Raw genomic sequence first — 26,550 nt, forward strand, 5'->3', positions numbered from 1 at the left:
GACCAAGCATTATTACCTTTGATTCACTTCTAAAAGAGATATTCATTTTTGATAAGATAAAAATTCAATGGTACCCTTCATGTACCAATCATGTACCGTTCATGTACCGTTCATGTACCGTTCATGTACCGTTCATGTACCGTTCATGTACCGTTCATGTACCGTTCATGTACCGTTGTAAATCATTGATAGGTCATGCTTGAAATAATGCTGAGAGTTTGCTGAATTTATGAAAAATGAAAAGTGTTTTAAAAGGGTCTTTAAGCTATTATGTATACTCAACGAATTTTTAGTGGAACCATCTAAAACATTATTATGGATAAATAAAGTAGATACTTTAGTTGGAATTTTGACATTTCTAAATTTTAACTGCCTCTGTGTAAACATTATTTTTTGAAATAAAAAATAAGAGTGTTTTTATTAGTTTCTATATCCTCATTCACAACATTTTTCTCATAAAAGTTTACTCATTTTCATGTTTTCTGGGACACCCTGTATTATTTATTATTTATATATATATATATATTTATATATATATACATATATATATATGTAGTTTTTAATTAAAATTCCGGATACTTATCTAAAATACGTATTCATATAAATTCCTCGCTTAATGTTCTTATCAACCCGTAGATCCATGTATATTATTCTCCATGAGTTCCAAAAATGGGCAATCTTGTCAAATTTAAAGCGACTGTAAGCGTAATTTCAAGTGACCTTCCATACAAAGATAGCAATGCCCGATTTACATCAGTACCCTTAAAAGTTTTGTATGATCAAGTATAGACGTAGATATTAATGTTTTTGTTTCCTATTTATCATTTGGAGTCTCTTTTATGCATTATGCAGTATATAGTCTACTGTATGTAAACATAGGCTCAACTTCTATACAGAGAAACAAATCAGAAAAAACTGCATTTTTAAATCAGAAATACCTATGGACAAGAGCGGGTTTGGCTGGTGGAAATACAGTGCACCATTCTATAAATATATAAATGCATTAAAAGTATGCCACGAGTTTATTGAAGAATGTCGTCATTGTTATGCATTATGTCCAAATCATAGGACACTATCAATTTTTATAGAAAAAATATTATTTGGTTACAACTTAGTAACACACATCAAATACACAAATATAATTTCCGTTGACTACCATTGTGATATATTCAACATATAATATGAAATCTAATATGAGTTTGTATAACTATACGGAAAATAAAAATATTTAGTTTTATAAAGTTCTATAAATATTTTAAGTTATTTTAAACTACGCCCACAGTCTCTTTAGACTAGCTTTGAAGGAGTTAAGGTGAAAAGCTGAAGAGAAACTTATTTAACCAAAATTAATCTCTTAAAGGGAGTGTTCGCTAAAAATGAAAAGGGGTATAGGCTTAATGCGATAAAAAAGCGCATTTTATCGCTACTAATCTTACTTCTATCTGTTGCGTCTATAAGGAGAAAATTATTAAAAACGACTAATACCGAAGAACGTAGTGTCCATACAAATTCAGAAAGATGCAACATTCAACTCGGATCGTAAACAAATCAATTTAATTCCAAACAAATCATTAAATATTACAAACAATAGTCATCGATTATTTAAGCGTTAACATGTTTAATGCGAGTCTTCAAATTTAAATTTTCGCGTTGTGTGACAATTTTACTGAACGCTGGGTGAGAAGCTATACCTCTTCTTTAAATCACTGACACCAGAGTTGGGAACTCTTGTAATGTGGATATCGAGTTCATACTTTAACATTTTTAAACTTATATTTAATTTGTTTACAATGTGCGACCAGTGGATTTTATTTTCTATCATACTGAAGTTTATTAGATATATAGAGAAAGCGTTAAACAGAGAAAACATCGGGCAAGCCCTCTCTTTTAAAATGATTTTATGTCTTTGCAATCTTTTACGTTGAAATTCTGCAATAAATCTAAATTTTACTGTTTAAAAATACTGTTTTTTTCCCACAAATTATAATGCTTATCATTTAATCAATTTTTTAAAAATCTATCGTGCAATATATTGATATTTATAAATTTTTCAACTGATTAATAAATAAAAATTGAACACAACAAATTAGAAAGTCATGATTTTCTTCTTTGAAAACTGATCATTTTCAGTTGTGGTTTCTTTACAAAAGTTTATTGCATCACAAAATATTGATTAATAATCATAATTTAACAGTTTTAATCTGTAGAAAACGGCAATATCTTCCATAATATTGATCAGCTTTCAAGGAAACCATTGGGATCTGGACAAACCCCTCTTCAAATGGAGAATCACTAAAATTGCGTCTCTTTCTTATTTCTTTATATAGATTGGTTTACTCAAGGTACTAATGCAAGGAAAGTTATTTCAGAAGTGTACTCATTTTGTGTACTGCAGTGTACTGTCTTTGGGCGGAAAAGTAAACACAAGACGGATGTCACAGCCTGACATGGAACCCATTTTCACAAAAATAATCTATGAAATATTTTGGTCAAAGGGAACTATTAAGTGAATTATCAAAATTAAATGCTTTGTTCCTCCTCGTATACTAGAAGAAAACTGATGCTTCTATTTTTGTTCACAAAATCCGCCCAGAGAGAACTGGTTTCAATATGTACACAGAGTATACACAACCGCAATTAATTTTCCTTGCATTATAACCTTGGGTTTACTCAGTTTTAGCATGAAAATTGAAATATCAAAGTTGATATAGATGAAAATTCTAAATACTAATCAAATTTCTGAAAATAGATGTTAATCAAAAATAGATTGCAAAAGCATGATTTGCATATGAGCAAAAAGTCAGTGCTACATTATCGCACTAATAATGATCTATTGTATTGCAAAGTGCCAATTCAAAGCATGATAAAAACTAGTAATTACCAACTAGGGAGAAGAAATATAGGGTCTGTTCACAATTATGAAAGACAACTAAAAAGCATAATTGATCACAAATTCATAAATTATTTTACATTTTCTAAATTTTATCCTTTTTCTTCTGTTTAGAAGTATATTTCAGTTCCTTTCAGTTCCTTTCAGTTCCTTTCAGTTTCTTTCAGTTCCTTTCAGTTCCTTTCAGTTCCTTTTAGTTCCTTTCAGTTCCTTTTAGTTCCTTTCAGTTCCTTTCAGTTTCTTTCAGTTCCTTTCAGTTTCTTTCAGTTCCTTTCGGTTCCTTTCGGTTCCTTTCAGTTCCTTCCAGTTCCTTTCAGTTCCTATTCTGTGTATAAATTACACATGTGGTACAATTGAATTTATTTGTATTTATTTTATTTATCTATATGTGTATCTTTCTATCTGTCTATTTACATATCTATGTATCTATTCAACTAACTATCTATGTATCTATCTTTCTGTTTACCTATCTACGAATTTATTTATCTTACATATATCTATCTATCTATGTATATATCTATCTATTTATTTATCTATCTTACAATCAAGCTCACGAAGAAAGTACAGGAAGAGACACAGTTACATTTGTCACTTGTCGTAATGTATATATATTATATTATTATATTATGTATTATATATAAAATTCTAGATTGACTTTTATATGGATAACTTGGTTTCTAGGCAAATATATATATATTAGCAGGGGAACCAGGATTTGCCTAGAAACCAAGTTATCCATATAAAAGTCAATTTACTCAAGTTAGAATTTTTAAATCAAGCCAAGAACATTCCCATGGTTCAACCAGCAAAATTGACACAGATCGGTCCAGGGGGTTACTGAGTTATGATCAAACATTCAAACAATCGGACAGACAAACAGTGATTACTACTTTATATTTGTAGACATTAATAAATAATTCATACATATCATTCTTCACTAAAACCCTCAATTGCCTCTGGGCAGAGTTCTACAGATTATTGCAGTATGTATGTAAGCTTAGTCTAACATGATACATATAGCTGTATGTGTATAAGCATATAGTTTATAATAAATAAAAAAATAAAGTTGTTCAAATTGTTTACCAGACGCGTAACTATAACCTCGTTGAGTACATTTAATTCTTGATTTCCTCTAGAACAAGCCTTCAAACTTAACAGTTTTTACTTTTAGAATTTTGACATTGTCAAAAAAGTGAAATTACATTTTGTCAAAAAAAAACATGCATATAGTAAAAAATGGTTGCCTTCACTAAAAACTATTAATCTATTAATTTTTCTAAAATAAAAACATCTTGAGTCGGAATTTAATGAATTTGAGCCGCGTCTCAAATCCCCTAAAAAGCTGTTTCAATTGAGCGCCGGCTTAAATATTGAAACATTGAATGGGATTTTAAGTGGAATCTACCATCATATTTGAGCCGCAGCTTAAATTTAAGCCACGGCTCAAATTCATTAAATTCGGACTCAATAAAGTTTAAAACAACCCAGAGGGAAATGTATTGGTTAAGCACGTGCAGTACTGTTTGAAAAAACTTGCAAAGCTCAATGAANTGATATAAATGAAAAAAGCATTTTAACCCAAAACCCTAATTCTGCTTAATATTTTTTATATATTTTCTATTTTAAAGCTTATGATTGACGATACAAATCTTAATTTTTTATGTTTGGATTTAAAGCTCATATAATGTTAGTGTATTTATTTTTAATTATGTAGATAAACTTCGTTTCCATTCGATTTAAAAAAAGTTTTTTTTACACTTTTCGAACATTTTCTTTTACTGATAAAAGAAAACGTTTAGCAGATATACAATTACAATTATTGCAAATTTTTTGATGTAATAAAATATTCTAAATTGGCAACAATTGAGACATTTTAAGCAGTAAAAATAAAAAATTAGCACAATCAAAAATGTATATTTCGCACTTACAAGAAGTAAAACTTGGGAGTAATTGGCAGACTTTTTTTGCACACTATAAGAGGGTAAAATTTTAAGGAATTAAATTTTAACAAATTATAAACCGAAGTTTTTCGCATTTTGATTCATAATTTAGACGAATCCACTGTAAGTAAATAATTTTTTTTTAGTTTTTAAAAACTGTAGAAATGAAAAAAACATCATTATATTTGTGTATGTATATTTTCTGTGTCCTCCTTTTTTCTTAAGGATGTAATTTTTCCCACCCCCTCTCATAAAAACCAACTATTTCGTTTCCCCTTTACAAAGGGGGTGTGCCCACCAATTACGTTCTTCATACAAACTGTTGTTGAGGAGTTGAATTGGGTTCAATACTTGGTTCCAGGGTTCCAGGGTTCCATGGTAACAGAGTACCAGGGTTCCAGGGTTCCAGGGTTCCAGGGTTACAAGGTTCCAGGGTTCATTTTTGAAAAATATAATTTTCTTAAAAAATGAAAAAAAGATATCGTTTTAGACAAATAATTTTATCTGGAAAGTACTGAAGAAAGAAAGATGAAAAAATCAAAAAAACAACATAGACAGACATGGAGTCAGTCCCTTTTGATGCATTTGATTTTTCATTCAAAACTATACCATACAGTTCTTTAACAATTAAAAAAAGATAAAATCTTTGAATTTATTTTCTTGTTTCAAGACATTTTTACAGAGAACTGCAATTAGAAATAATCTATATTCATATATCATGGATACGAGTTAAATGTTAAATAGAAAGTTTGATGGTTTTATTTAAAAAGTGAAAATTAATAATGATAATTTTTAGCAAATTGGTTTTCGTAATTGCTGGAGAATGGGAGCATTCGTTGGATGGGTCAAAGACTTTGTCTGAGACAGGTTTGAACTAAAAGATGCAGCCGTAAATTTGGAATGTAAAATCAATCCCAAAAACAAGGGGCATTAAACCATTTAACAGGGGCACTTGAAAAATAGTTGACAGTCCCTTTAAATTTCGCTAATTCTCTCTTTTCGAAATAAAACTGAACTATACATATTCAATATAGTATTTACGGTTAACTTGTGAATTGCAACGGTTGAATTCTTGTTGATTTTCTTTTATAAACAATTTTTAAAGAATTATTTCCCAGGCATTTAATGCAAATATTTTCAACCTTCATGGAATTATTTGACAAGAAGGTAAACAACAAATATAAATATAAAGTTGTTGTAAACAACTATATTGTACTAGACTTTTAGGGAGCTTTGCGCCCGTCTTCTATTTCAACTGTGAACATTTTCTCTTTGTATACATTATAAAACAATAACAAAACAAGTTTGCGGATTTTCAAATTGCTTTTCATGGTTTTTCAAAATTTAAAAAAACTAAACTTTTTGATCTTTTTTAATTCTGAGTATCTATAAACCTTCCCTGGGGTCATGTGATCTCCCACACAAAATTTGGGCCCGATCAGTTCAGCCGTTTTGAGGTTTATTGAATACAAACGGAGAGAGAAACAGACAAACAAACTATATATATAGATAGATAGCAAAGATTATATTAAAACATAAATGTAAACTAGAAATTTTTTAACAAATGTCTTGTACTGCAAGGCTTTCAGGGAGCTTTGCGCCAATCTTCTTTTTCAATTGTGAACATTTTCTCTTTCTATACATTAAAAACAAAAACCAAGAAAGGTTCGCGGATTTTATGAAAAATAATTTCAAAATTTGATAAAAATCGAATTTTGATGTTGGCTAATTTTTGAAATTTTAATCTTCCTTAAACCTTCATTGGAGTCATGAAATCGGTTCAGCCGTTTTAACGTTTATTGTACACAAACAGACAAACAGACAAGCAAAGTATATATATAGATAGTAGATACATACAGCAAAGTTTTAACAAAAGATGTATTTAATAAATAGCAAAGATTGTACAAAAAAATATATATATTTTATATGTTCATTGCAAATATTTTTAAAAAACAAACAAATATAATGTGCATTGTGTGTATTATATTCAACAACAAATTTTATTATTCAAAAAATATCAGAATATTTTATAAAATAACCATTTCAAGTTATTACGTTCACAATTTTATCTAACTAGGTTTAAATAGCCTTTTTTGCTCGTGTATCTCCGGGCCTTTCTTCTTTGTACACTCAAAAATAATAACAACAACAAAAATTCGCGGATTTTCTGTTTTCATTGGTAAATTTTCAAAAATTTCCACTAAGAATAAGTTGGTTACTTAAAAACGATTGGTTCGATCGGTTCAACCGTTTTAACTATTATTTGATACAAACTTTAAAACAGACAGACGAAAAGGTAAGCAATATAAATACATAGATTTTGTAAAAAACATCTTTTTGCGATTCTATAATTTTACCAGGGCGCTTCGCGTCCATCTTCTATTTCATTTGTAAGCATTTTCTCTTTGAATACATTGTAAAACAAAAACGAAAAAAATTTAATTTTGTTAGAGGCAAATCATGTGATGTCCCATACAAAATTTGGGCCCGATCGGTTCAGCCGTTTTGACGTTTATCGGATACAAATGGACAAACAAACAGACAGACAAGCACAGTATATTTATAGAAGAAAAAAACAAAACCTTTAAATGCAGAAAAATGTGCGAAAAAGGTAATTTCACAGAATTTATGCTAATTTTACAACGGCTGCAGAATATTCAACATATTTTTTCTGTAAAAATTAAGAATTCAAAGACTGCTAAATCAGACTTACATTGAATACTAAATTATATATACTAACTTGGGAACATAGTTTTTTGCCTAAAAACTTACTTTCGCAAAACAAAGTTAGCTCATGCATTTTCGACAATTTTGAGGCAAATCGGCCACGGGGTTTATTAGTTATTATCGGACATCCTAACGAACAGAGATTACTACTTTATCTATTTAGATGACAATGACAAGCGGAGAAATTTTCATGGGATTTATTTTGATATTTTAAGAAGATCATATTTTAAGTTTTTAAGCTAGAATCTGATAATCTCGGAGTAAAGAGGAATTATCAACTCAGTTTTAAGTGATTGAACTTTTATCAATGATACCCTTTTATAATTTTATCTCCTTTCCAATAAATTTGTTTTCGAATATTTAAATTAAAAATACGACAAAATAACAGGGATATGGCTGTTTTTGATTTACCTAAAATATAATTAAAATCTTTTTCATGATTTTAAAATGGTTTTGTTAATTCGATAAAAAGAGCAAAATATTAGGCTTTTTTTTAAGCAGTTTTAATCATTTCTTAAATAGGGATTTTAATGGTACAAATTGAATCATATCAACACTATACAGAGATAGAATACAGACATTCTTGTTAAACATGACAAGCTAAGCAGATGCGGCGGAAATCACATTTGAATGAAATATGGATTTATAGCGAGGCAATAATGGAACTGAATAAAACAAAAATTTAACTCCATAATATCTTTTGTTCTACTCTTTCCCCCCCCCCTATAAAAATACACGCACCTTTTACCCTTTAGTAAAAGTAAATTCAACCTAAAGTCTGACCGCGTCAACCTTGTTGCACCGGCTAGTCATATTGAGTGTCTGCTTTATTTACTCAATGTCCGGGCGATACAGTACAAACTGGGACCGGAAAGGATGACCCGGCTCGGAAATTCAAATGTATTATGACTGCCCGTGAACAACATAGTAACAAGAGTTTGAAAAAGCTGAATCTCTGTTGATTTCTAAAAGGATCAGTTTACAGTTTAGATTACAAATCATTCCGCCCAATGGGCGAAAAGAATTTATCTAATCCTTCCATAGATTATTTTTCTACAGTGATAACCAGAAAACTTTTAAAAAGGAAGACGACTTTCTAGCAAGTGTATTTCATGTTATTACAAGCAAATAGTTTTACTAGACAATTAACAAATCGCTAATTAAGTAAAATGATTCGGTTTACACTGTGCAATTGCTGCACTTTATGCATATTGGACTATTTAAAGTCATAACTTGAGTATAAAAGTCGTCTTCCTATTCCAGAGCTTTCTGGTTTTTACTGTTCATGTTCTCTAATCGCTGTAATAACCTTCCTTCAGTAGATTTACCAAAGATATTTGATATGACTGGGTGAATAATTCACAACAGTATCCATCCATATCAAGCTACGATGTAAGTAATTACTTTTCTAAGTCAATTTTATCACATAAAAAGCTTCAAATCAAAACAATAAGGACACCTGTAAAATTATTCACGTAAAACGTACAACATCCTTTTTGTATCGAAATATTTTCAGTCCTATTTGGATGTCTCATTCAATACTCCGTCAACATCAGCGTAAGAGATATTACATATGTATACTTAAACATTTTAAACAAACAACAAATACTCTACATTAATTGGGTGAAAATATGATCTAAAGTTACGACTCACAGTTTACCGTATATCTGTTAATGTGTTACGGTAAAAAAGTCTTCAAAATACCTTAATTAGCATCTTTTTTATATACTGGTAAAGTGTATATCAAGAGCAATGATAGTGTATACTATAAACGATTAATAGATATGCGGAATAGGGAAACAAAATTTAAGCAATCTTTTAATAATTTAACACAGAAAATAACGTTTCACCCGTTGCTTAAAAATCAGCTTATTATGTCATAAAGGTCTGTGCTCACTTCTCAATTAAAGTTTTATCATGTTTAATGGATCATTAAAAGCATTACAGTGGTATTCCTAATCTAAATTTGTAGTGGTCCCCCTGCAGGCTTACTGTGAATTTTCTCTAATGTTTCCAACATGAGGATGAATCTAAAAATGGACAAGAAATGACAAAAATGACGCAGCAATCTGTTTGCAAATTATTTTTTGATTTCTCACCTTTTTCTCTCTCTCTCTCTCTCACTCTCTCACTCTCTTACTCAGAGTTGCATCGATGCAAGAAAAATGAAGAGAAAATATTTCAAGTTACATCATTTTCAATATTGGGTAAAAATATTGTTATGATTATTATACAGTGGGTGTTAAAATAAATTGGAACCGTTGTTAAATTTATTTAAAGGATTGTTAAGAGAAATTCTCTGGTTTTTAAAATCGTAAATATGGCTGAAAAATGGTATTTTTTAAAACTGAAATGAAAATTTTGGTATTTTTTTCTTAATTAGCAAAACTTGATAAAAGATGGTCAACAATGATGATATTATATTGCATTTTAAGAGTATGTAAATGTTAAACTTCGCTTATTGGAAAAGTTTGCAAATAAAAAAAGTAAAGTAAAAAATTATTTATTTATGAAATATAACAAAAACATACAAAATAAAGTGTTTCAGGAGAAAATATTTAAAAATCTCTAAAAGTAGAGGTTGTGGGAATATTTCCCCCCCGATTCTAAAAAAATATAAAACTAGAACTAAAAGGAAAAGGAAAGGAAAGTATAAGGAAAGTTACATATTTATTGTTTACACTATATTTAAATTTCATGTATTTTCTTCAATTTTACAGAGTAAAGGGTCGCTTTAGTTTTCTTTAACATTTCTAAATACTCTTATTTTTCAGGTAAAATGATTTATGTCAGAAACGTATAGTAGGCTTTATCATGGTAAGTATTGTCTCAAGTTTTCTTCTTTTTCCTCTGAGTTGAAATGGAAAGGAAATTAGTCTTTGACACAAACTCTGATTTTCAAATCTCTATATCTTTTCAACACAATATCGTAGACCTCAGACATTTCAAACTATGAAGTTTGAAATATCAAAAGATTTTGCCATCAGGTTAAAAGATATAGGGATGGGAAAATCCGAGTTTGTGGCAAAGACTCAATTCCTTTGTTGCATATTTTGCACAAAGGGACAGTAGGAGTTAATTCAGGTCACTCTACAAGAAAAAAGTGTATTTTACTTATCCATTAAAAAGCTTCAGGATATTTTTGTGGACAAATTTGTGTGGGAAAAAATTTAAAAATTTTAGACTATATTTTAGGGGAAAAATTTTTAGTTGGGGGAAATCTCAAATCTTTGTTTTTGGGGGGCTTTTTTCAGTTTGCTGAATTTTGTGTATGGGAAATCTTTAATCCTTATTTTTGAGTCAAATTTTTTTATTTTAGGGTATTTTTAAAATATATAAAGAGGCATTTTTTAAACTAAGGGTTATATTTTTGTTGGGGGCAAAACTTCTTTATGTTTTGAGCATTATCCAAATAATATAAGGGGTATTTTTTAGTTAGGACTGTAAATTTTAAAGTTGGTTGTATTATTAAAACATTTGGGATAAAAAAATTAAATTTAGGTGCAAATTAAAAATATTTGGTGGCATATAAAAAAAAAAACAGTTACAAATGTTGAATAAAGGGGCAAATTTAAGTCTGGTGGGGCAATTTGAATAAGTATGTTTGAGTGTAATTTAAAAAATCCAAGGAGACATTTTTAAAGAAAGTGGAAAAATAAAAAGAATCTGAGTATATATTAGTGGAATTTGATTTTGCTTAAAGAGTCTAGGATTGAAAAAACAAAATTACTGTGGGTGCATATTTTTTCAAATTTTCGAGAAAATTAGCTATTTTTTTAGATATATGGACCCCTGTTCAGGACTTCTTGCCCCCCCTACAGAGGGGGCAAGCTTTGTTATGGGGGGGCATGCCCCCCTTTTAAAGGTTTAAAAAGCACTATAGTAAATCGAATATTTTCTTCTTTGCAGTATTATCCCTGGACATATATGTTACAATTTCTTTTTTTCTATGAAGTTGTTGCTAAATTGAACTCGGGAATGCAGTACAGGTTGTCAGAGAAATGATAATTTTCAAGAAATTTTTGTTTTATAAAAAGATGTTCGAGGGCCCAAAGGTTATATGGCGCAAATGTGTGAAGTACACTTGCAGTGCATGCAAACTTGACGGTTTTACATTTTTTTTTACTTAACTCCACTCTATAATCTAATCATTTGTCTAATCATTTGTCTAATCAAAAACGTATAATACAAATCCCTATATTTGATAATTTTCATTGTACTCGAAAAAATATATATAAAATAGGTTTCGTAGATTTTTTCTTTTAAATGTCCATCAAGTTTAAGCCGTGTTTGTAAATTTTTTATTGCCCATGTTTAGTTTTAACAAAACATGTCGCTTTCTTTACCTTTTTCGATAAGAGGATTACTTAAAATAAAAGGAATTAAGTTTTTTTCCACAAACTCAAATTCTCTAATCCCTTTATCTTAGCAAACCGGATAATGTACAAACTTAGATTTATTGATCTAACAGAATTCATAGTTTAAATAGCTAAGGTATTATAGGGGATGCTAAGATATAGGGTTTAGAAACACATAGTTTGCAAAGATTTAATTCCTTCGTCTGAATTTGAATCTATAAATTTGGAGAAAGAGGGTAGATGTATAAGAAATTATAATCTTTCATTCTCCAATCTTCACTTACGAAAGAAATGAAGAAATTGATTTTAGATCACTATAAAATTCTTTTGGAAAATTGAGTACAATTTTAGAAATTTATAGAGTTGACAAATGTGTTTTTCCTTTGCCAAACAGTGCATTGCAAAATATGCCTAACTTGCTAAAACCAGATCTTAATAACTAATCAGTCCTCAATCTGATAAATATCTTGGCTTTGATTAATTAAAATGTTCCAATTAAAATTTATTTTTGAATATTAAAATAATTTGTAGGAGCCACCTTAATTGAACTACGCGTTTGGTTTTAATTTAAAGGGACTGTAAGCGTAATTTCAAGTTACCCTACATGCAGAAGTGGCAATGTCTGTTTTACAATGGTACCCTTGAAAGCTTTTTCAGATCAAGTTAGATATCAATACTTTTGTTTCTTTAAAATGTTTATTTGATTCGCGGTTTCTCTGAGAAAGTGCCTAGCGCATTCCTTGTTATAAGAAGCAATGGAGAAACACACAGAAATAGACACTTTTCGAGTCAGAAAAACGACGGTATCTTCCACATTTTGTATCAGATTAAGGTTTCAAGGGTACCTTTGTAAATCAGACATTGCCATCTTTGCATGGAGGGTTAGTTGATATTACACTTACAGTCCCTTTAAGAGGTGTTCCGGAGCGTAAGTCATGGGAGAGTGGGGTGGCATCGTCCCCCCCCCCACCCCCCAATGAATTACTAATATCTAGGCGTATCTGGAGCTAACTGTATTTATGTTACAATCTATCTGTATGTTTTTATGTCTATCTGTAGTAAATGCCGTACTTTTAAAAGTTCGTCCCATAAACTGTATTAGTCCAGGTTCAACCAGTCCGCGATCCAATTTGAACAGGACACGATCCACACGGCTACAATCCCGTGACTTATCAACGCCACAACCTGGGCGTGATCTTGTTAGCTATCGGTGTCAATACAGACACTATCAATCAATTGATCAATGTCTCAAACCGGACACGATCACACGGCAACAATCCCGTGGCTATCAAATAGATCAATACCAATACTCAAGGCACCATCTCAATTCGTATGTTTCAACAAAACCCAAATTACTCTATACTGTAATCAAAGCCTAGTTAAGATCCATGTGTTACAAGTTAAAGTTAATATACGTAATTACATTACAACTCATACGTCTTTATCTATTTATGGGTTAATAGGTGTAATTTCAATACCTACTCAATTATATCACATGTTTTAAGGCAAATCATGTGATATACTACAGCACAATCAAAAAAGTCGTATTTGAATATGAATAATGGGTTTTATGTACAAACATTGCTTATTAATAATGTACACCGTATTGCAAATGTTTATGGAATATTGTATAACCCGATATTTATTACATATCTCTAGGTATATCTGGAGGTATCTGTATGCACTATGTATATATATCTATCTGTATGTATATCTGGAGCTATCAGTATATATATATATCTATCTGTAGGTATATCTGGAGCTATATGTATGTATATATATCTGTATGTATATCTGGAGCTATCAGTATGTATATATATCTATCTGTAGGTATATCTGGAGCTAGCTGTATGTATGTTGCTAGCTGGGGAGAGTGTAGGTCAGCTGTCTCAGCTGTCACAGCTCCTTGGAGTAAGTACGACTTGTTTAAACTGTTATAAACCGTAAAAACATTTTAAAGGTCTCAAATAAATCCTGAAAAATGTCTCCACAATATTCCACTCTCAACTTAACTACCATGGCTAGCCAGTCACTCCCTTTAAAAAAATATCTAATGACTGAAAGCATTTTGTTAGCATGTGACAACATTGTTTTAGGCATTTTAAAACCATGGAATCATTTTTTTCATGGTTTTTGTATCTTGTAGCTTTCTAGAACTTTCAGTTTCACTAACAAATTCCTCTGTAAGGCAATAGGCACACAAAAAACAAGATCGACCTTAAACATAATTGGATCAATATATTTAATATTTATTAAGAAAATCCACGTAACGAAATAAAAATAAATTTTCTTTTTTAAATATTTAAATTTGTTTAGTTTGGTTCGTACAATAATCAGCTGAGTAGTCCACGAAGATCTAGATATCAGCAGTACTATCAGGTTTATATTCACTTAGATCTAGATATCAGCAGTACTATCAGGTTTATATTCATTTAGATCTAGATATCAGCAGTACTATCAGGTTTACATTACTAAATTTAATTATTTACAATCTGAGTGGAATAATGCAACACAGTGAATTTATATGGAGTCTTGGATATAAGACGTTTTTAACCATTTTCTCCTAATGTATCTATTTATGTCATTGTAATGGGTATTATTAAGTGCGATACCAATTTCAATAACATATAAAGTTTTACTCAAATTATTTAAAAGCAGGTCGATAAAGTTACTTTATCACCCTGTTGTAGGGCAATAAATTCACTTAATCCCCCCCCGGCCACAAAAAAAAATTAAAAGATTTCCTGAAGTCTGTGTCCCAACGGAGGAAGTAACAAAAATTAAGTATTGCATTGAAAAAAATGATAGAAAAAATAAAAAAAATAAAAATTATATTTTAGGATACATATATCAGAATTCCTCCTTATAACAGTATTTTTAGGTAAGCTTAAAATTTTTAAATAAACTTAACATAATTTAACTTTTCTCAATGTAGGCATTATTTTAAATTAAACATTTTTGATATAATTTGTTGTTGTTTCATGAATTCTAAAACTAAAATTTATTTATCAGCAGCTTGGTGACACAGTTGTATTTGTTTGATAATATCTGTTTAACTAACGCCACTCCTTTATCCCCGAAGTTAGACTTCAATCCATTGATTTAAAATATTACACTTTTTTGATGAGCTTTTTGTTTTAGCTTTCTTTAGAAAGCAGTGGACAGTTTCAGGTACAGGCTGTTTCACGAGCAATGACAATTGAGTGATGATTTAAAGTTCGTCTTTGAGCTTACATCAAATATCAAAATTTGTACGTTGGTAGGCGTTAATATCAATATAATGAAGACGACTTTTTATTTAAGTTTTATTGTTAACAAGCTTTTTTCGAATTACAAGTTTACAAGTAATTAAAGAGAAGTCTTTTAAATTAACAGCTCTTTTCTTTGTTCCATTTATTTGTGTATTTATGCTGTTTAAACGCTTAATATTAATCAAAATTGAAACCGAAAGTCGTCTTCATTGTATTGGTATAATTGCCTGATATCTGTGGCGTATAACTACCGGAAAAGAAGTTGATTTAAGTCATGCGGAACATTTTTTAAAGGGAGTGACCGGCAATGTTTGGTAGTTGAACTGAGAATGTAGTATTGGGAGAAATGTTTTAGGATTCATTTGAGACATATAAAACGTTTAATGATGAGCGTTAAGTCGACTTTCAAAATCATCCATTTGGGTGGTTACGTTTTAAGAATCGATTTTTAAAAAAATATTTAATAACGACGACAAAAAATGTAACAATAATTCTACAATAAACTAATTAGTTGTTTAGGAACAGGTTGAGAAAATAAAAATTGGCTCTTATCATCGAAAATAAGTAATCTTACAACATTTGAAGAATTTGTAGAAATCTGTGAACAAATTCGTAAAGAATACGAAATTCAATATAACGATGAAAACGAATTAATTGATTCTTACATTGATTTATTGACAAATTTCTATTTAGAAATATGTTTCTAAATAACTAAGTAGTTTACTGCAGATTTTTTAAAACATTTTTCGTCGTCGTTATTTAATAAGTAATTTCAAAAAAATCGATTCTAAAAACGTAACCACCCATACGTCGACTTTGCGCTCAATCTCAGTAATTATACATCATTAAAATGTTTTATATGTTTCAAATAAATCCTTAAAAAATTTCTCCACAATACCACATTCTCAGCTCAAGTAACATAATTGCCGGTCACTCCCTTTAAGCACACTTCATCCTTTGATAGGTTTCAAAGGTTAACTACGACATTTAAGTCGTCTCTCAAATGCCATGCTTCATGGGACACCCTGTAGATTTCTATACTCCATGTGGTAATGGTTATTATTTACATTTGACTGATTAATATAATCAGTCAAAATTACTAACTTCGATGCAAAAGAAACCATATTCATATCCACAGAATTTTAATTTTAGTTCAGTAAATTCTGTAGAAACAACAACAACAACAACAACAACAACAACCACACCACCTCCTCCTGAATACACTGCAGTGGAGAAGTGGAGTAAAAAATGTGGAAGACGATATTCTAATTACAAACCCCAACACAAGGTGCACAACTACCGCAAAAATTATATTTAGATTTTTTCCCGTAAAATACCAATGAGTGCTCATTGTGGATCAAAGAGTAATTTCTTCACACATAATTATTTTGATCATAAAAGAAAACCATTGAGTAGTTTTACTTAATCTGGGCCAGGCATACACCAATTGGAGCCAATAAGTTTGCAACTGTAGTTGGCAGAAATAGGACGGAAAACCGTCCCATAGGAGGACTAAGTGAACCGACCGTGCATGATTTCTGTTCGCCGAAGGAGTATGAAATAAAAGATACAACTGACGCGGCCCGCCCTACCATATGATTATGGATGCTTTTCAGACGGGTACTCCATTTGTATAAGAAATATTCAGAATAGGTTATTCTACACGCGGTAATTGTACATCAGACAAATATTTCTTATACAAATGAAGTACCGTCTGCAAAGCACGTATAACCAATAACCATATAGGAGGGCGGGCCACGTCAGTTGTATCTCCCTTCTATTTCATACTCCTTGTTTTCGCCTAATTCAGTCCCCCGGCAAGAAATCTATAGAGTTTAAAGCAAGAAAAGTATTGAAGTAAGCCAAATTTGCCAAATTCCAAACAAAATCATGCATGGATATTGAATACAGTGATATGCAATTTTATAAATATAATGAAGACGACTTTTGATTTGAATTTTGACCTAAATCAAGCCGCCAAACAGTATGGATACACATAAACATAAAAATCAAAAGAAGCTGTCAATTAAAAAAGATTTCTTATAATTACTTATAAACTGTTCGAAAAAAGCTTGTTAACAATCAAAACTCAAATAAAAAGTCGTCTTCACTGTGTTGATATAATCGCCTAGCACTGAAGTTTACCAATAATTTAATACAACGGTGATATCCAGAAAACCTCGAATAGTAAGACAATTTGAAAAGTCTTAGGAACAAAAGACAGAGCAATTGTGCAGTGTAAACAGATCCATGTCACTAAATAAGAGACTTAATATGTGTCTAGTAAAGCATTTTGCTTTTTAACAAAATCCAATTCCCTTAAAATATTGCTACAATGTCGTCTTTCTATTCCATTGATTTCTGGACATCACTTATAGTAACATTTTTTACTAAGGCTCGACGCGGACGTATAATCTGGGAGGATGAGGAGAGTGCCGGAGCTAAACCTGCTCCAGACGGTACTTTTCCTTGGTTAGCCTCCCTTTTCCTTAGGTTAGTACTTTTCCTTGGTTAGCCTCCCTTTTCCTTAGGTTAGTACTTTTCCGTAGGTTAGTACTTTTCCTTAGGTTAGTACTTTTTCTTAGATTAGTACTTTTCCGTAGGTTAGTACTTTTCCTTAGGTTAGTACTTTTCCGTAGGTTAGCTCTTTTCCGTAGATTAGTACTTTTCCGTAAGTTAATTGCTTTTTCAAAAATGTAATACATATTGTGACTAACGGATCAATTGAAGGGTGATTGATTGATTACAAAAGTGTAATTGATTTTTCAGACGATCGACTGGCGAAGCTTATTTTATGTGCGCAGCTGCAATAGTTTCTGATAGGTAAACTATTAAAAAGAATAAAATAAAAAATTATTTATAAAAAAATTAGAAATTATTTTATAAAAAAATTTAAATTATTTTATTTTTTAGAGTTTTGGTCTCAGCTGCACACTGTTTTAGTGATAAATTTAAGGAAAACAACTTTTTTTAAAAGTTGAAATTAATTTTTAAAGAAATTTGCATTTCTTAAAGGGAGTGACTGGCTATGTAAGGTAGTTGAATTGAGTATGCAGTGTTTTGGAAAACTTCTTTTGGATTCACTTGAGACATATTAAACTTTTTAAAGATCGTTGATTCCGGAGTTTGAGCGCAAATTCGAAGTTCAAGACTCCTACTTTGGAGTCCTACAGACGTCATGTATAGGAACATGTTGAGAAAACAAAAATTAATCTTATCATTGAAAATAAGTAATCTTGTTCAATTAATAGTTTCTATTTTCTTATTATTCTGGTTTCTAATTATTCACACAGATTTTCGCAGATTTTCTAGAATTATTATTGAAAAGACGACATTTTAAGAATTTAAAGAAATCTGCGAATAAATTCATAGAAGATAAGAAATTCAATATAAAAATGAAAACGAAATAATTGATTTTAGCATTGATTTATTGACAAATTTCTTTCGAGAAATATGTTCCTACCATCTAATTATGATTACTGTATAATTTTTACTCTATTTTTCGTTGTCGTTATTTAATAATTTAAAAAAACTAATTCTGAAAACGTATCCACCCCCAAAGTAGGAGTTTTAAACGTCGAATTTGCGCTTAAACTCAGGATTCAAAGATCTTTAAAAAGTTTAATATGTCTCAAGTGAATCCAAAAGAAGTTTTCCAAAACACTGTATACTCAGTTCAACTATCTTACATAGCCGGTCACTCCCTTTAAAGGGGCTGTACGCTTAATTTTAATTGAACCTCCGTGCAGTGATGGCAATGCCCGATTCAAAGCAGTAGCGTTAAAACCTTTATCTTATTTATACTGTGGGAGTTACTGTCGTTTTTCTTGGTTCAACAGTGTTTAATTCTGATAATTCCTATATGTTTCCCTGCAGTAAAAAAGCCCAAGTCCATTTATTAAAAAAAAAAACATAATTGAAAATAATCAGTTTTCTAAATTATAAACATTGATTTCTAATTCATACTTGATCAGACAAAGTGTTTAAGAGTACTGTTGTGAATCAGGCATTGCCATCTCGGTTAATGAGTTGCTTGGCCTATTTATATATCTTTGAAATTGTGTGTTGATATTACTCTAAACCACATCAAAGTAAATTTAAATTAGTCTTTTATAAAAAAAAACTTTTAAAGAACACTTTTTTCCTCCTTAAGATTTGTTTCTGCCATGAAGCCTCAAAATAAACTGAGCTGAAAAATCTGTATAGCGGATATCGAGATCAATGCTTGATCTTGATCTTTTGTTAATCTGCAGATCATATTTAATCTTTATTCGATATCCCGCATGGTAAACTTACACAGAATTTGAAGGGAGCTTTGAACAGTAGAGGAATAACTAAAATGAAGATATGGGAATGTATAGACTTTTTTATGGATCCTCAAATTAAAAGTGCTGACAGTGGATATCAATTAAGCATCGAGGGAATATTTAATAGGTTTTGGAATTTTTAAGAAGGGATATTTAAACATTTAAAGAATGGGACAAAACTAGTGTTTCGTTGGTTTGTTTTTTGGTCATTTTTTGCCAATATTTGCCGTTCTTTAATTTTGTCAAATTTTGACCCTAATAGAAAATATATGCAAAAAACGACGCAAAAACGAACGCGTTGTAACAATAGTTTTTCCATTTTTTATTTTTTATGATAAAGATATTGCAAAGTTTAATCAAAGCAAACTTTAACATAATACAGTTTCGATATCTTGGAATTTTTATTGAATTTTTTCTAAAAACGATCAAAAACATTTAAGCAATATTTGAACAATTTTCTGAAAAAAGTTGGTTCCAGGACGAGGACTGGTTTGTCAGGGTTGGAGATAATTATATAGCTGAGGGGGACCCTAGTGAACAAACATTCCAGGTACAAGTATCATTATTATTAGTGTTATTATTATATAGCTGGGTGGGACCCTAGTGAACAAACATTCCAGGTACAAGTATCATTATTATTAGTGTTATTATTATATAGCTGAGGGGGACCTTAGTGAACAAACATTCCAGGTACAAGTATCATTATTATTAGTGTTACTATCACTTTTTAAATTTTTTTTAGAAGAAGTTTAATTCGCATTACACAATTCCTCCTCTCATTATTATTATCATCATGATTATTATTATCATCATGATTATTATCATCATCATGATTACTATCATCATCATGATTATCATCATCATCATGATTATTATCATCATCATGATTATTATCATCATCATGATTATTACCATCATCATGATTATTAGCATTATCATCAACATCATTATTATTCCAGGTGGAGAGAATTATAAAACATGAAAGTTTTATCCCACTCAGTGAACCTGGCGGAGATGGCAGGTATGAAATCGGTGGGGATTTCTATTATCATATAGTCTAACAAATTTTAATTATCTCTTATCAACCAATGAAAGGTTTTGATTTAAAAATGTTAAGTTTCAAAGAAAATAGTTTTACTGGTAAATATACTAAATCAATTGTTAATTGAAATTGGTCTGTTAACACTGCACAATTGATGTGTTTCATATTCATTGGATTATTTAAAGTCTTAAATTGAGTCTAAAACTCGTCTTACTATTCCAGAGTTTTCTGGTACTCACTGTAGTTTATCAGAGTAAAGATTTTCAAAATATTCTCTGATCTCATTTTAATTAGGGGGAAGTTTTAAGGTTTCAGGGATCTTAACAAACGTCTTACGAGAATTTTTCAATATCAAAATTTATTTAAACTTTGTCTATTTGGTCAACTTGGAAACATCTCGTTGAAGTTTTGTCGGACACAATTGAACGGTAAAATATTTCATGGAAGATGACATTGTAAACCTTATTTCTAGGAATGATATTGCCCTCCTGGTTATCAGACCGAGGAAACAGTTGAGAAAAATTAATTTTGACAAATATGTGACTCCTGCCTGTATACCCCCACCATACACACCTATAGACAGGTAAAATTTAATAAAAAAATCCACGAAAATAATTCCAAAATTTTCGTAAAAGAACTTTGAACTTTGATAAGAATCTCAGAAAGGGAATTATAAAATCCGCAAGATAGTGGTGTCAGATTCAGAACTAGAAAAGACCAATTCATCTAGAATATTGGGTTCGCGATATATTGGTGGTTGTGGTTGTGGTTGGTGGTCGTGGTGGAAATGTTCTTAAAATTTGGCAAAATCTGTAATTGGCCAGAAAAAAACTATTATAATTCTTTTACAATGATTTTTTTATGTTTTAAGTTTTATTTCAAACTTTTAACTAACAAAAGATATTCATCTTATTTAAAAAGCGTAAGAATGGTTTCTATATTTAAAGGGATTGTAAGAATGGTTTATATATTTAAAGGGACTGTAAGAATGGTTTATATATTTAAAGGGACTGTAAGAATGGTTTATATATTTAAAGGGACTGTATGAATGGTTTATATATTTAAAGGGACTGTAAGAATGGTTTCTATATTTAAAGGGACTGTAAGCGTAATATCAAGTGACTCTCCATGCGAAGATGTCAATGCCCGATTTACAACGGTACCCTTGAAACCTTAATCTGATCCAGAATGAATTAGAACTCCATGATTCGTTGTTAAAAACTGTTTATTTTGATTTTCGGTTTCTCAGCTAATTGACGTGCGTATTTCTTGCTTAAAAGAAAGACTATCTGAAAATAACACATTTTGAGTCAGAAAAATGACGTTATATTCCACATTAAGGTTTCAAGGGTACAGTTGTAAATTGGGCATTGCCATATTTGCATGGAGGGTCACTTGAAATTACACTTACAGTTGAATTTTATCTCTTGTTTTATCTAGGACAGCAAGGAATATTATTCCTAGTTGGGATTTCATGATCAACTGGTTTATCACAATTTACTTGCTTATGTTTACAATTTAAAAGAATTGTAAAAAACATAATAAAATTATAATAATAATTAATTCCTTTATGCAGTACGGAATTGTTTTAAAAACAATAAGTGGAGAGGTGTACAAAAATTGAAAATGTCACTAGAACTAAAATTGGTACATTTAGAGCCATGGAGTAATGTCTGGGGTTCTTTATTAAGGTTTTTGAATGATGCTTACTTTTTCCTCTTTTTCTTTCATTCCGAATTTTACTAATATATTTTATAGTTCCTTTGATTTGATTTTGATAGTCCACAAATATTAAATATTATTTATATGTGATCAGTGAGTTTTTCTCATTATTTTAAAACCTTATTACTGGTACACTCTTTTCTGTCCCAAAAAAAGCCATTTTTTCTCTACATTAATAGTTGCAAAAATAATGCAAATTTCGAAAATCTAAATATTTGATGCAAAATCCAATTATTTAGCAAAATATTTGTTAAACAGCTAGTGTTTAGAAGAAAAAACTATAAAGGTGCAAATATAATTTGCAGGCGTACGCCACTGTTCAAAATATTGGGAAATATTTTTATGATTTGACAGCTGTCCAATTAGTTGAAAAAGGGTTTCTGATTTACATTCATTGACAACTTTTATATCGTCTTCCATCCTTGCGGCATTTTTCATGAACACAATTATTGCAGTATTTTAACTTATTGCAGTTTTATCACTTTCGTTGACATGCATTAAATATTAGAAATCAAAGACGACTTTCAAGTTGTCTCTCAATTCCCATGTTCATTGGGATACCCTGTAGATATTATAGATTTTGTGGGCTAGTTGTGAACATTGGCTGTTCTAATGTCATTGAGTACATACGGAGTACACAAGTTAAGTTCTGCCGAACACAATTTGAATTTAGTTTAGTCGTACGTTTTTCAATTTACTCTTTAGTTTTTAAATCAGACCTGTGACATTTCACTTGTCAGAGTCGCTTGACATTAAATCTACAGTCTAATGTCTCTTGTTTTGTGGGTAACCCTGTACATATTTTTAGATGGGCGAATTCTCACTGTGAAATAGTTGGTTGGGGAATGCAGGAATACAATAATACAGATAGTTACCCAGACTCAGTCAGAGCAGCACAAATCACAGGTTAAACAATATCAGGATTAGGGCTGGACAAATCACAGGTAAACAATATCAGGGTTAGGGCTGGAAAAATCACAGATAAACAATATCAGGATTAGGGCTGGACAAATCACAGGTAAACAATATCAAGATTAGGGCTGGACAAATCACAGGTAAAACAATATCAGGAATAGGGCTGGACAAATCACAGGTAAACAATATCAGGATTAGGGCTGGACAAATCACAGGTAAAACAATATCAAGATTAGGGCTGGACAAATCACAGGTAAAACAATATCAAGATTAGGGCTGGACAATGACATGTTCTTCATTTTTAAAATTGATAGTGAACCATGTTTGTTAACTGCATCAAAATTAGTTCTAATGTTTGCTATTTTCAATATGTTCCTTTCCAAGAACTAGTTTTTTGAATGTCTCAGATAATTACTGTTCATTAACATTGGTTATTTGTTGATCATTGATCATCAACAATAGTTGACTGTCCTTTAATTATTAGGATCATGCTAATAGATTAAAGGTCCTTGTTAAGGGAAAAAAGATAAGTTTTATGTCCAAAAGTGTTTAAATAAATAAGTTTGCCTTACCAATTGATAGAAAATATGAATCACCCACTTCTTTGCGTGGAATCTGGACTGGTCACTCTGTAGTCTGTAGTCCCTCCTGATGACTATCACTTTTTGAATCTCAGCCAAACAGAAAAGATTCTTCTGATTGGTTATTTCTCTGTTTTACAGCCAATAGGGTCATAAACATAAAAACAGCTAAAACACTTTTTTAAATTTGACGATTCAAAGTATTTCACCCAATTTCTTTCATTTCTCCTTAAATTGCTTAAAAAGAATTCCCTGCATTCTTGTTGTGAACATAGTCAAAATAAGGAAGCCTAAATCTTTCTTTATGTTTAAACGAGATCATATATTTAATATACACCTAGTTGGTAGAGTGGATGGTAGTGATTGTATTTGTAACTACCTGTGTATACCTAGTTGGTAGAGTGGATGGTAGTGATTGTAACTACCTATATATATCCAGTTGGTAGAGTGGATGGTAGTGATTGTAACTACCTATATATATCCAGTTGGTAGAGTGGATGGTAGTGACTGTAACTACCTATATATATCCAGTTGGTAGAGTGGATGGTAGTGATTCTAACTACTTGTGTGTATCTAGTTGGTAAAGTGGATGGTAGTGACTGTAACTACCTATATGGTCGAGATGTTGATAGAACGGGTAAATTCTGCGCTGGACAGGGAGTAGATGCATGTCAGGTAAAAGACTTAAATCCCCAGAAAAATTATAATAATGGATTCCTCCCAACATAGGATGAGCCATATTTAGGCCTGGGCAACTTCCTGTGAATGGTAAAAGAAAATTTGTTATGTTTAACCCAACCTAAACTCAAATACAAAAACCTTCATTAGATGTTGATACCATTTTGGTCTCAAATGAAAAAGATAACATATTTTATTAGGATTGAGTTAGGTCTAAACATGAACATCTTTTACCATTATCGGAAAGTTGTATTTAGGACAAACTGTTTATTTTAAAGCTCCTTTTTGAAAGTTAACAAATAAACTCCTCATAACGTCGCTGTTCCACTGTTTTCTATAGAAATCGCTGTACCTTTGGAATTATTTAGGAGGATAGTGGGGGACCCCTAATGTGTGAATATGAAGGCAGATATCAACTTGTTGGTATTGTTAGCAGTGGGAAGGGGTGAGTACACTTTCTTCTAATTTTGGTCTCTCTGAAGCTTGTACATACTTGATCTACATTACTCTTGCTAGAAGGAAAGGGTAAATTTGGTTTAAGCTGTCACGTTTTACCGTCTATTGTCCGTATGTGTACTGCACAGCTTGCTCATACTGATTAAAAGTCGGTCCGGTAACTAAAATGAACCAGAGTTTTTAGTTTGTTAAGCATTGATTTTTTTGGCTCACACTCACACTAAACCAAGGTTTAGCACGCTCCTAAACAAAATTCTTTAACAGCTTAACTAGAAACAAACGCGTAATACTTTTAAAAGTGTATATGTCTAGGTCAGCAAGAAAGTATAAGTGAGTTGGCAAGGCAAAATTAAAGGCCAAGGTGTAGTGACACTTTAAAGTCAAGGCTGTCTAAATGACTAAGTTTCAGAGTTGTCTACATATATCTTAATGTACTTAAAATTTACAGTAAAACATTTTTAATAATTCTCACTTCACAAAAATGTTGTTTGTTTGTACACTCACTATTTGAGAATTTTTATCCGGATATTTTTATTATTATTATTGTTTAATCAATGTTTCTTTAAGATGTGGCAGCTACCCTGGATTATATACAGAAGTCACAAAGTACACAAACTGGATAGTCAGCTGGACTTTAGTTCTTGATCAGCTGTATCAATAGCAACTGTTTATACAGTACAACTGTACAGAGAGATCAATGTGAACATATATTCAACAAACACTGACACTGTACAACAAAAACAATATGGGTGATTGACTTTATAATAAAAACAAAGTGATTATAGTTATTTTTCGACTAGATGAAAAACATCAACAATTTATAAATAAAAGTGAAATAATTTAAAAAAAATAAAATTTTGGAATAGAATACAATACAGTTTCATTAATTTTTCTAGTAGGTTCAGATTATTGTTTAAAGCATACAGACGGAGAGTACTCAAAATTACAAATCAACCGTAGCAGAGAAATTAAAGTATTTTTTTAACTGCAAAGTAGATTTAAGAATTGATTTTTATTTTTGTAGAATTACTCATAAATCAAATTTGAAAGGAGGGATTAATTCATTCAGTTTACTATTTAAAAGAATCCGGTTTACTGTTTACAAGGATCCAGTTTAATATCCAAAAGGATCCGGTTTACTATTTTAAAGGATCCGGTTTACTATTTACAAGGATCCAGTTTACTATCAAAAAGGATCCGGTTTACTTTTTAAAAGAATTCGGTTTACTATTGGATCCGGGCAAGTTTTTTGAAAACAATAAAAAAGCTATAGTTTTTAGTTACATTTTAGATTTTTAAAACTAAAGAACTTTTGTTTAAAAAACTTATAGTTAAATGTGTCAGAGTCTGTCTTTATAAAACTATTGTTTTCTTAAAACAAAACAAAAAGCAATTGTTTCATTTTTTAATTTTAAAAACTATCTCTTGTACAATTTTTTTTTCATTGTTAACAAGACGATTAGTTGTTTTAAAATTAGTAAAAACTGCCAATTCCTAACTAAGTATACTGTAAAAATTTCTCTTTTCCAAATATGCCTGGCTAAAAGGGGTAAATAGATCGTAGAAACTCGACTTTCTATAGTTTATTTTTGTTTTAAAGTAAAATTATCATACAATAAAAGTATTTTTCTATTTAACAAAGAAATACATTCTAGTTTAAAGGAAAACAATTTTCATTTTTTA

General features: G+C 30.6%; 1 protein-coding gene across 1 annotated transcript; it reads left to right on the forward strand.

Annotated features, from left to right (window-relative positions):
- Positions 1 to 16: 16 nt before the first annotated feature.
- LOC111714753 (tryptase gamma) lies at positions 17 to 25,735 on the forward strand. Its single transcript, XM_023489938.1, has 16 exons — positions 17 to 38; positions 10,332 to 10,374; positions 13,746 to 13,826; positions 14,232 to 14,294; positions 14,756 to 14,796; positions 16,319 to 16,454; positions 17,562 to 17,659; positions 17,936 to 17,989; positions 18,080 to 18,122; positions 19,952 to 20,023; positions 20,433 to 20,494; positions 20,988 to 21,098; positions 23,046 to 23,143; positions 24,311 to 24,408; positions 24,780 to 24,856; positions 25,435 to 25,735. The coding sequence occupies exons 2-16, from the start codon at positions 10,372 to 10,374 to the stop codon at positions 25,526 to 25,528; spliced, it is 1,131 nt and encodes a 376-aa protein (XP_023345706.1). The 5' UTR covers positions 17 to 38; positions 10,332 to 10,371; the 3' UTR covers positions 25,529 to 25,735.
- Positions 25,736 to 26,550: the final 815 nt, after the last annotated feature.

Source organism: Eurytemora carolleeae, unplaced genomic scaffold, assembly GCF_000591075.1.
Source record: "Eurytemora carolleeae unplaced genomic scaffold, Eaff_2.0 scaffold1558, whole genome shotgun sequence".
Classification (NCBI taxonomy): Eukaryota; Metazoa; Arthropoda; class Copepoda; order Calanoida; family Temoridae; genus Eurytemora; species Eurytemora carolleeae.

Coding starts and splice junctions, on each gene's coding strand:
- LOC111714753 (XM_023489938.1), top strand. Junction 17,660..17,935: donor TTAGCCTCCCTTTTCCTTAG/GTTAGTACTTTT, acceptor TTGATTTTTCAG/ACGATCGACTGGCGAAGCTT. Junction 24,409..24,779: donor AGGGAGTAGATGCATGTCAG/GTAAAAGACTTA, acceptor GGAATTATTTAG/GAGGATAGTGGGGGACCCCT.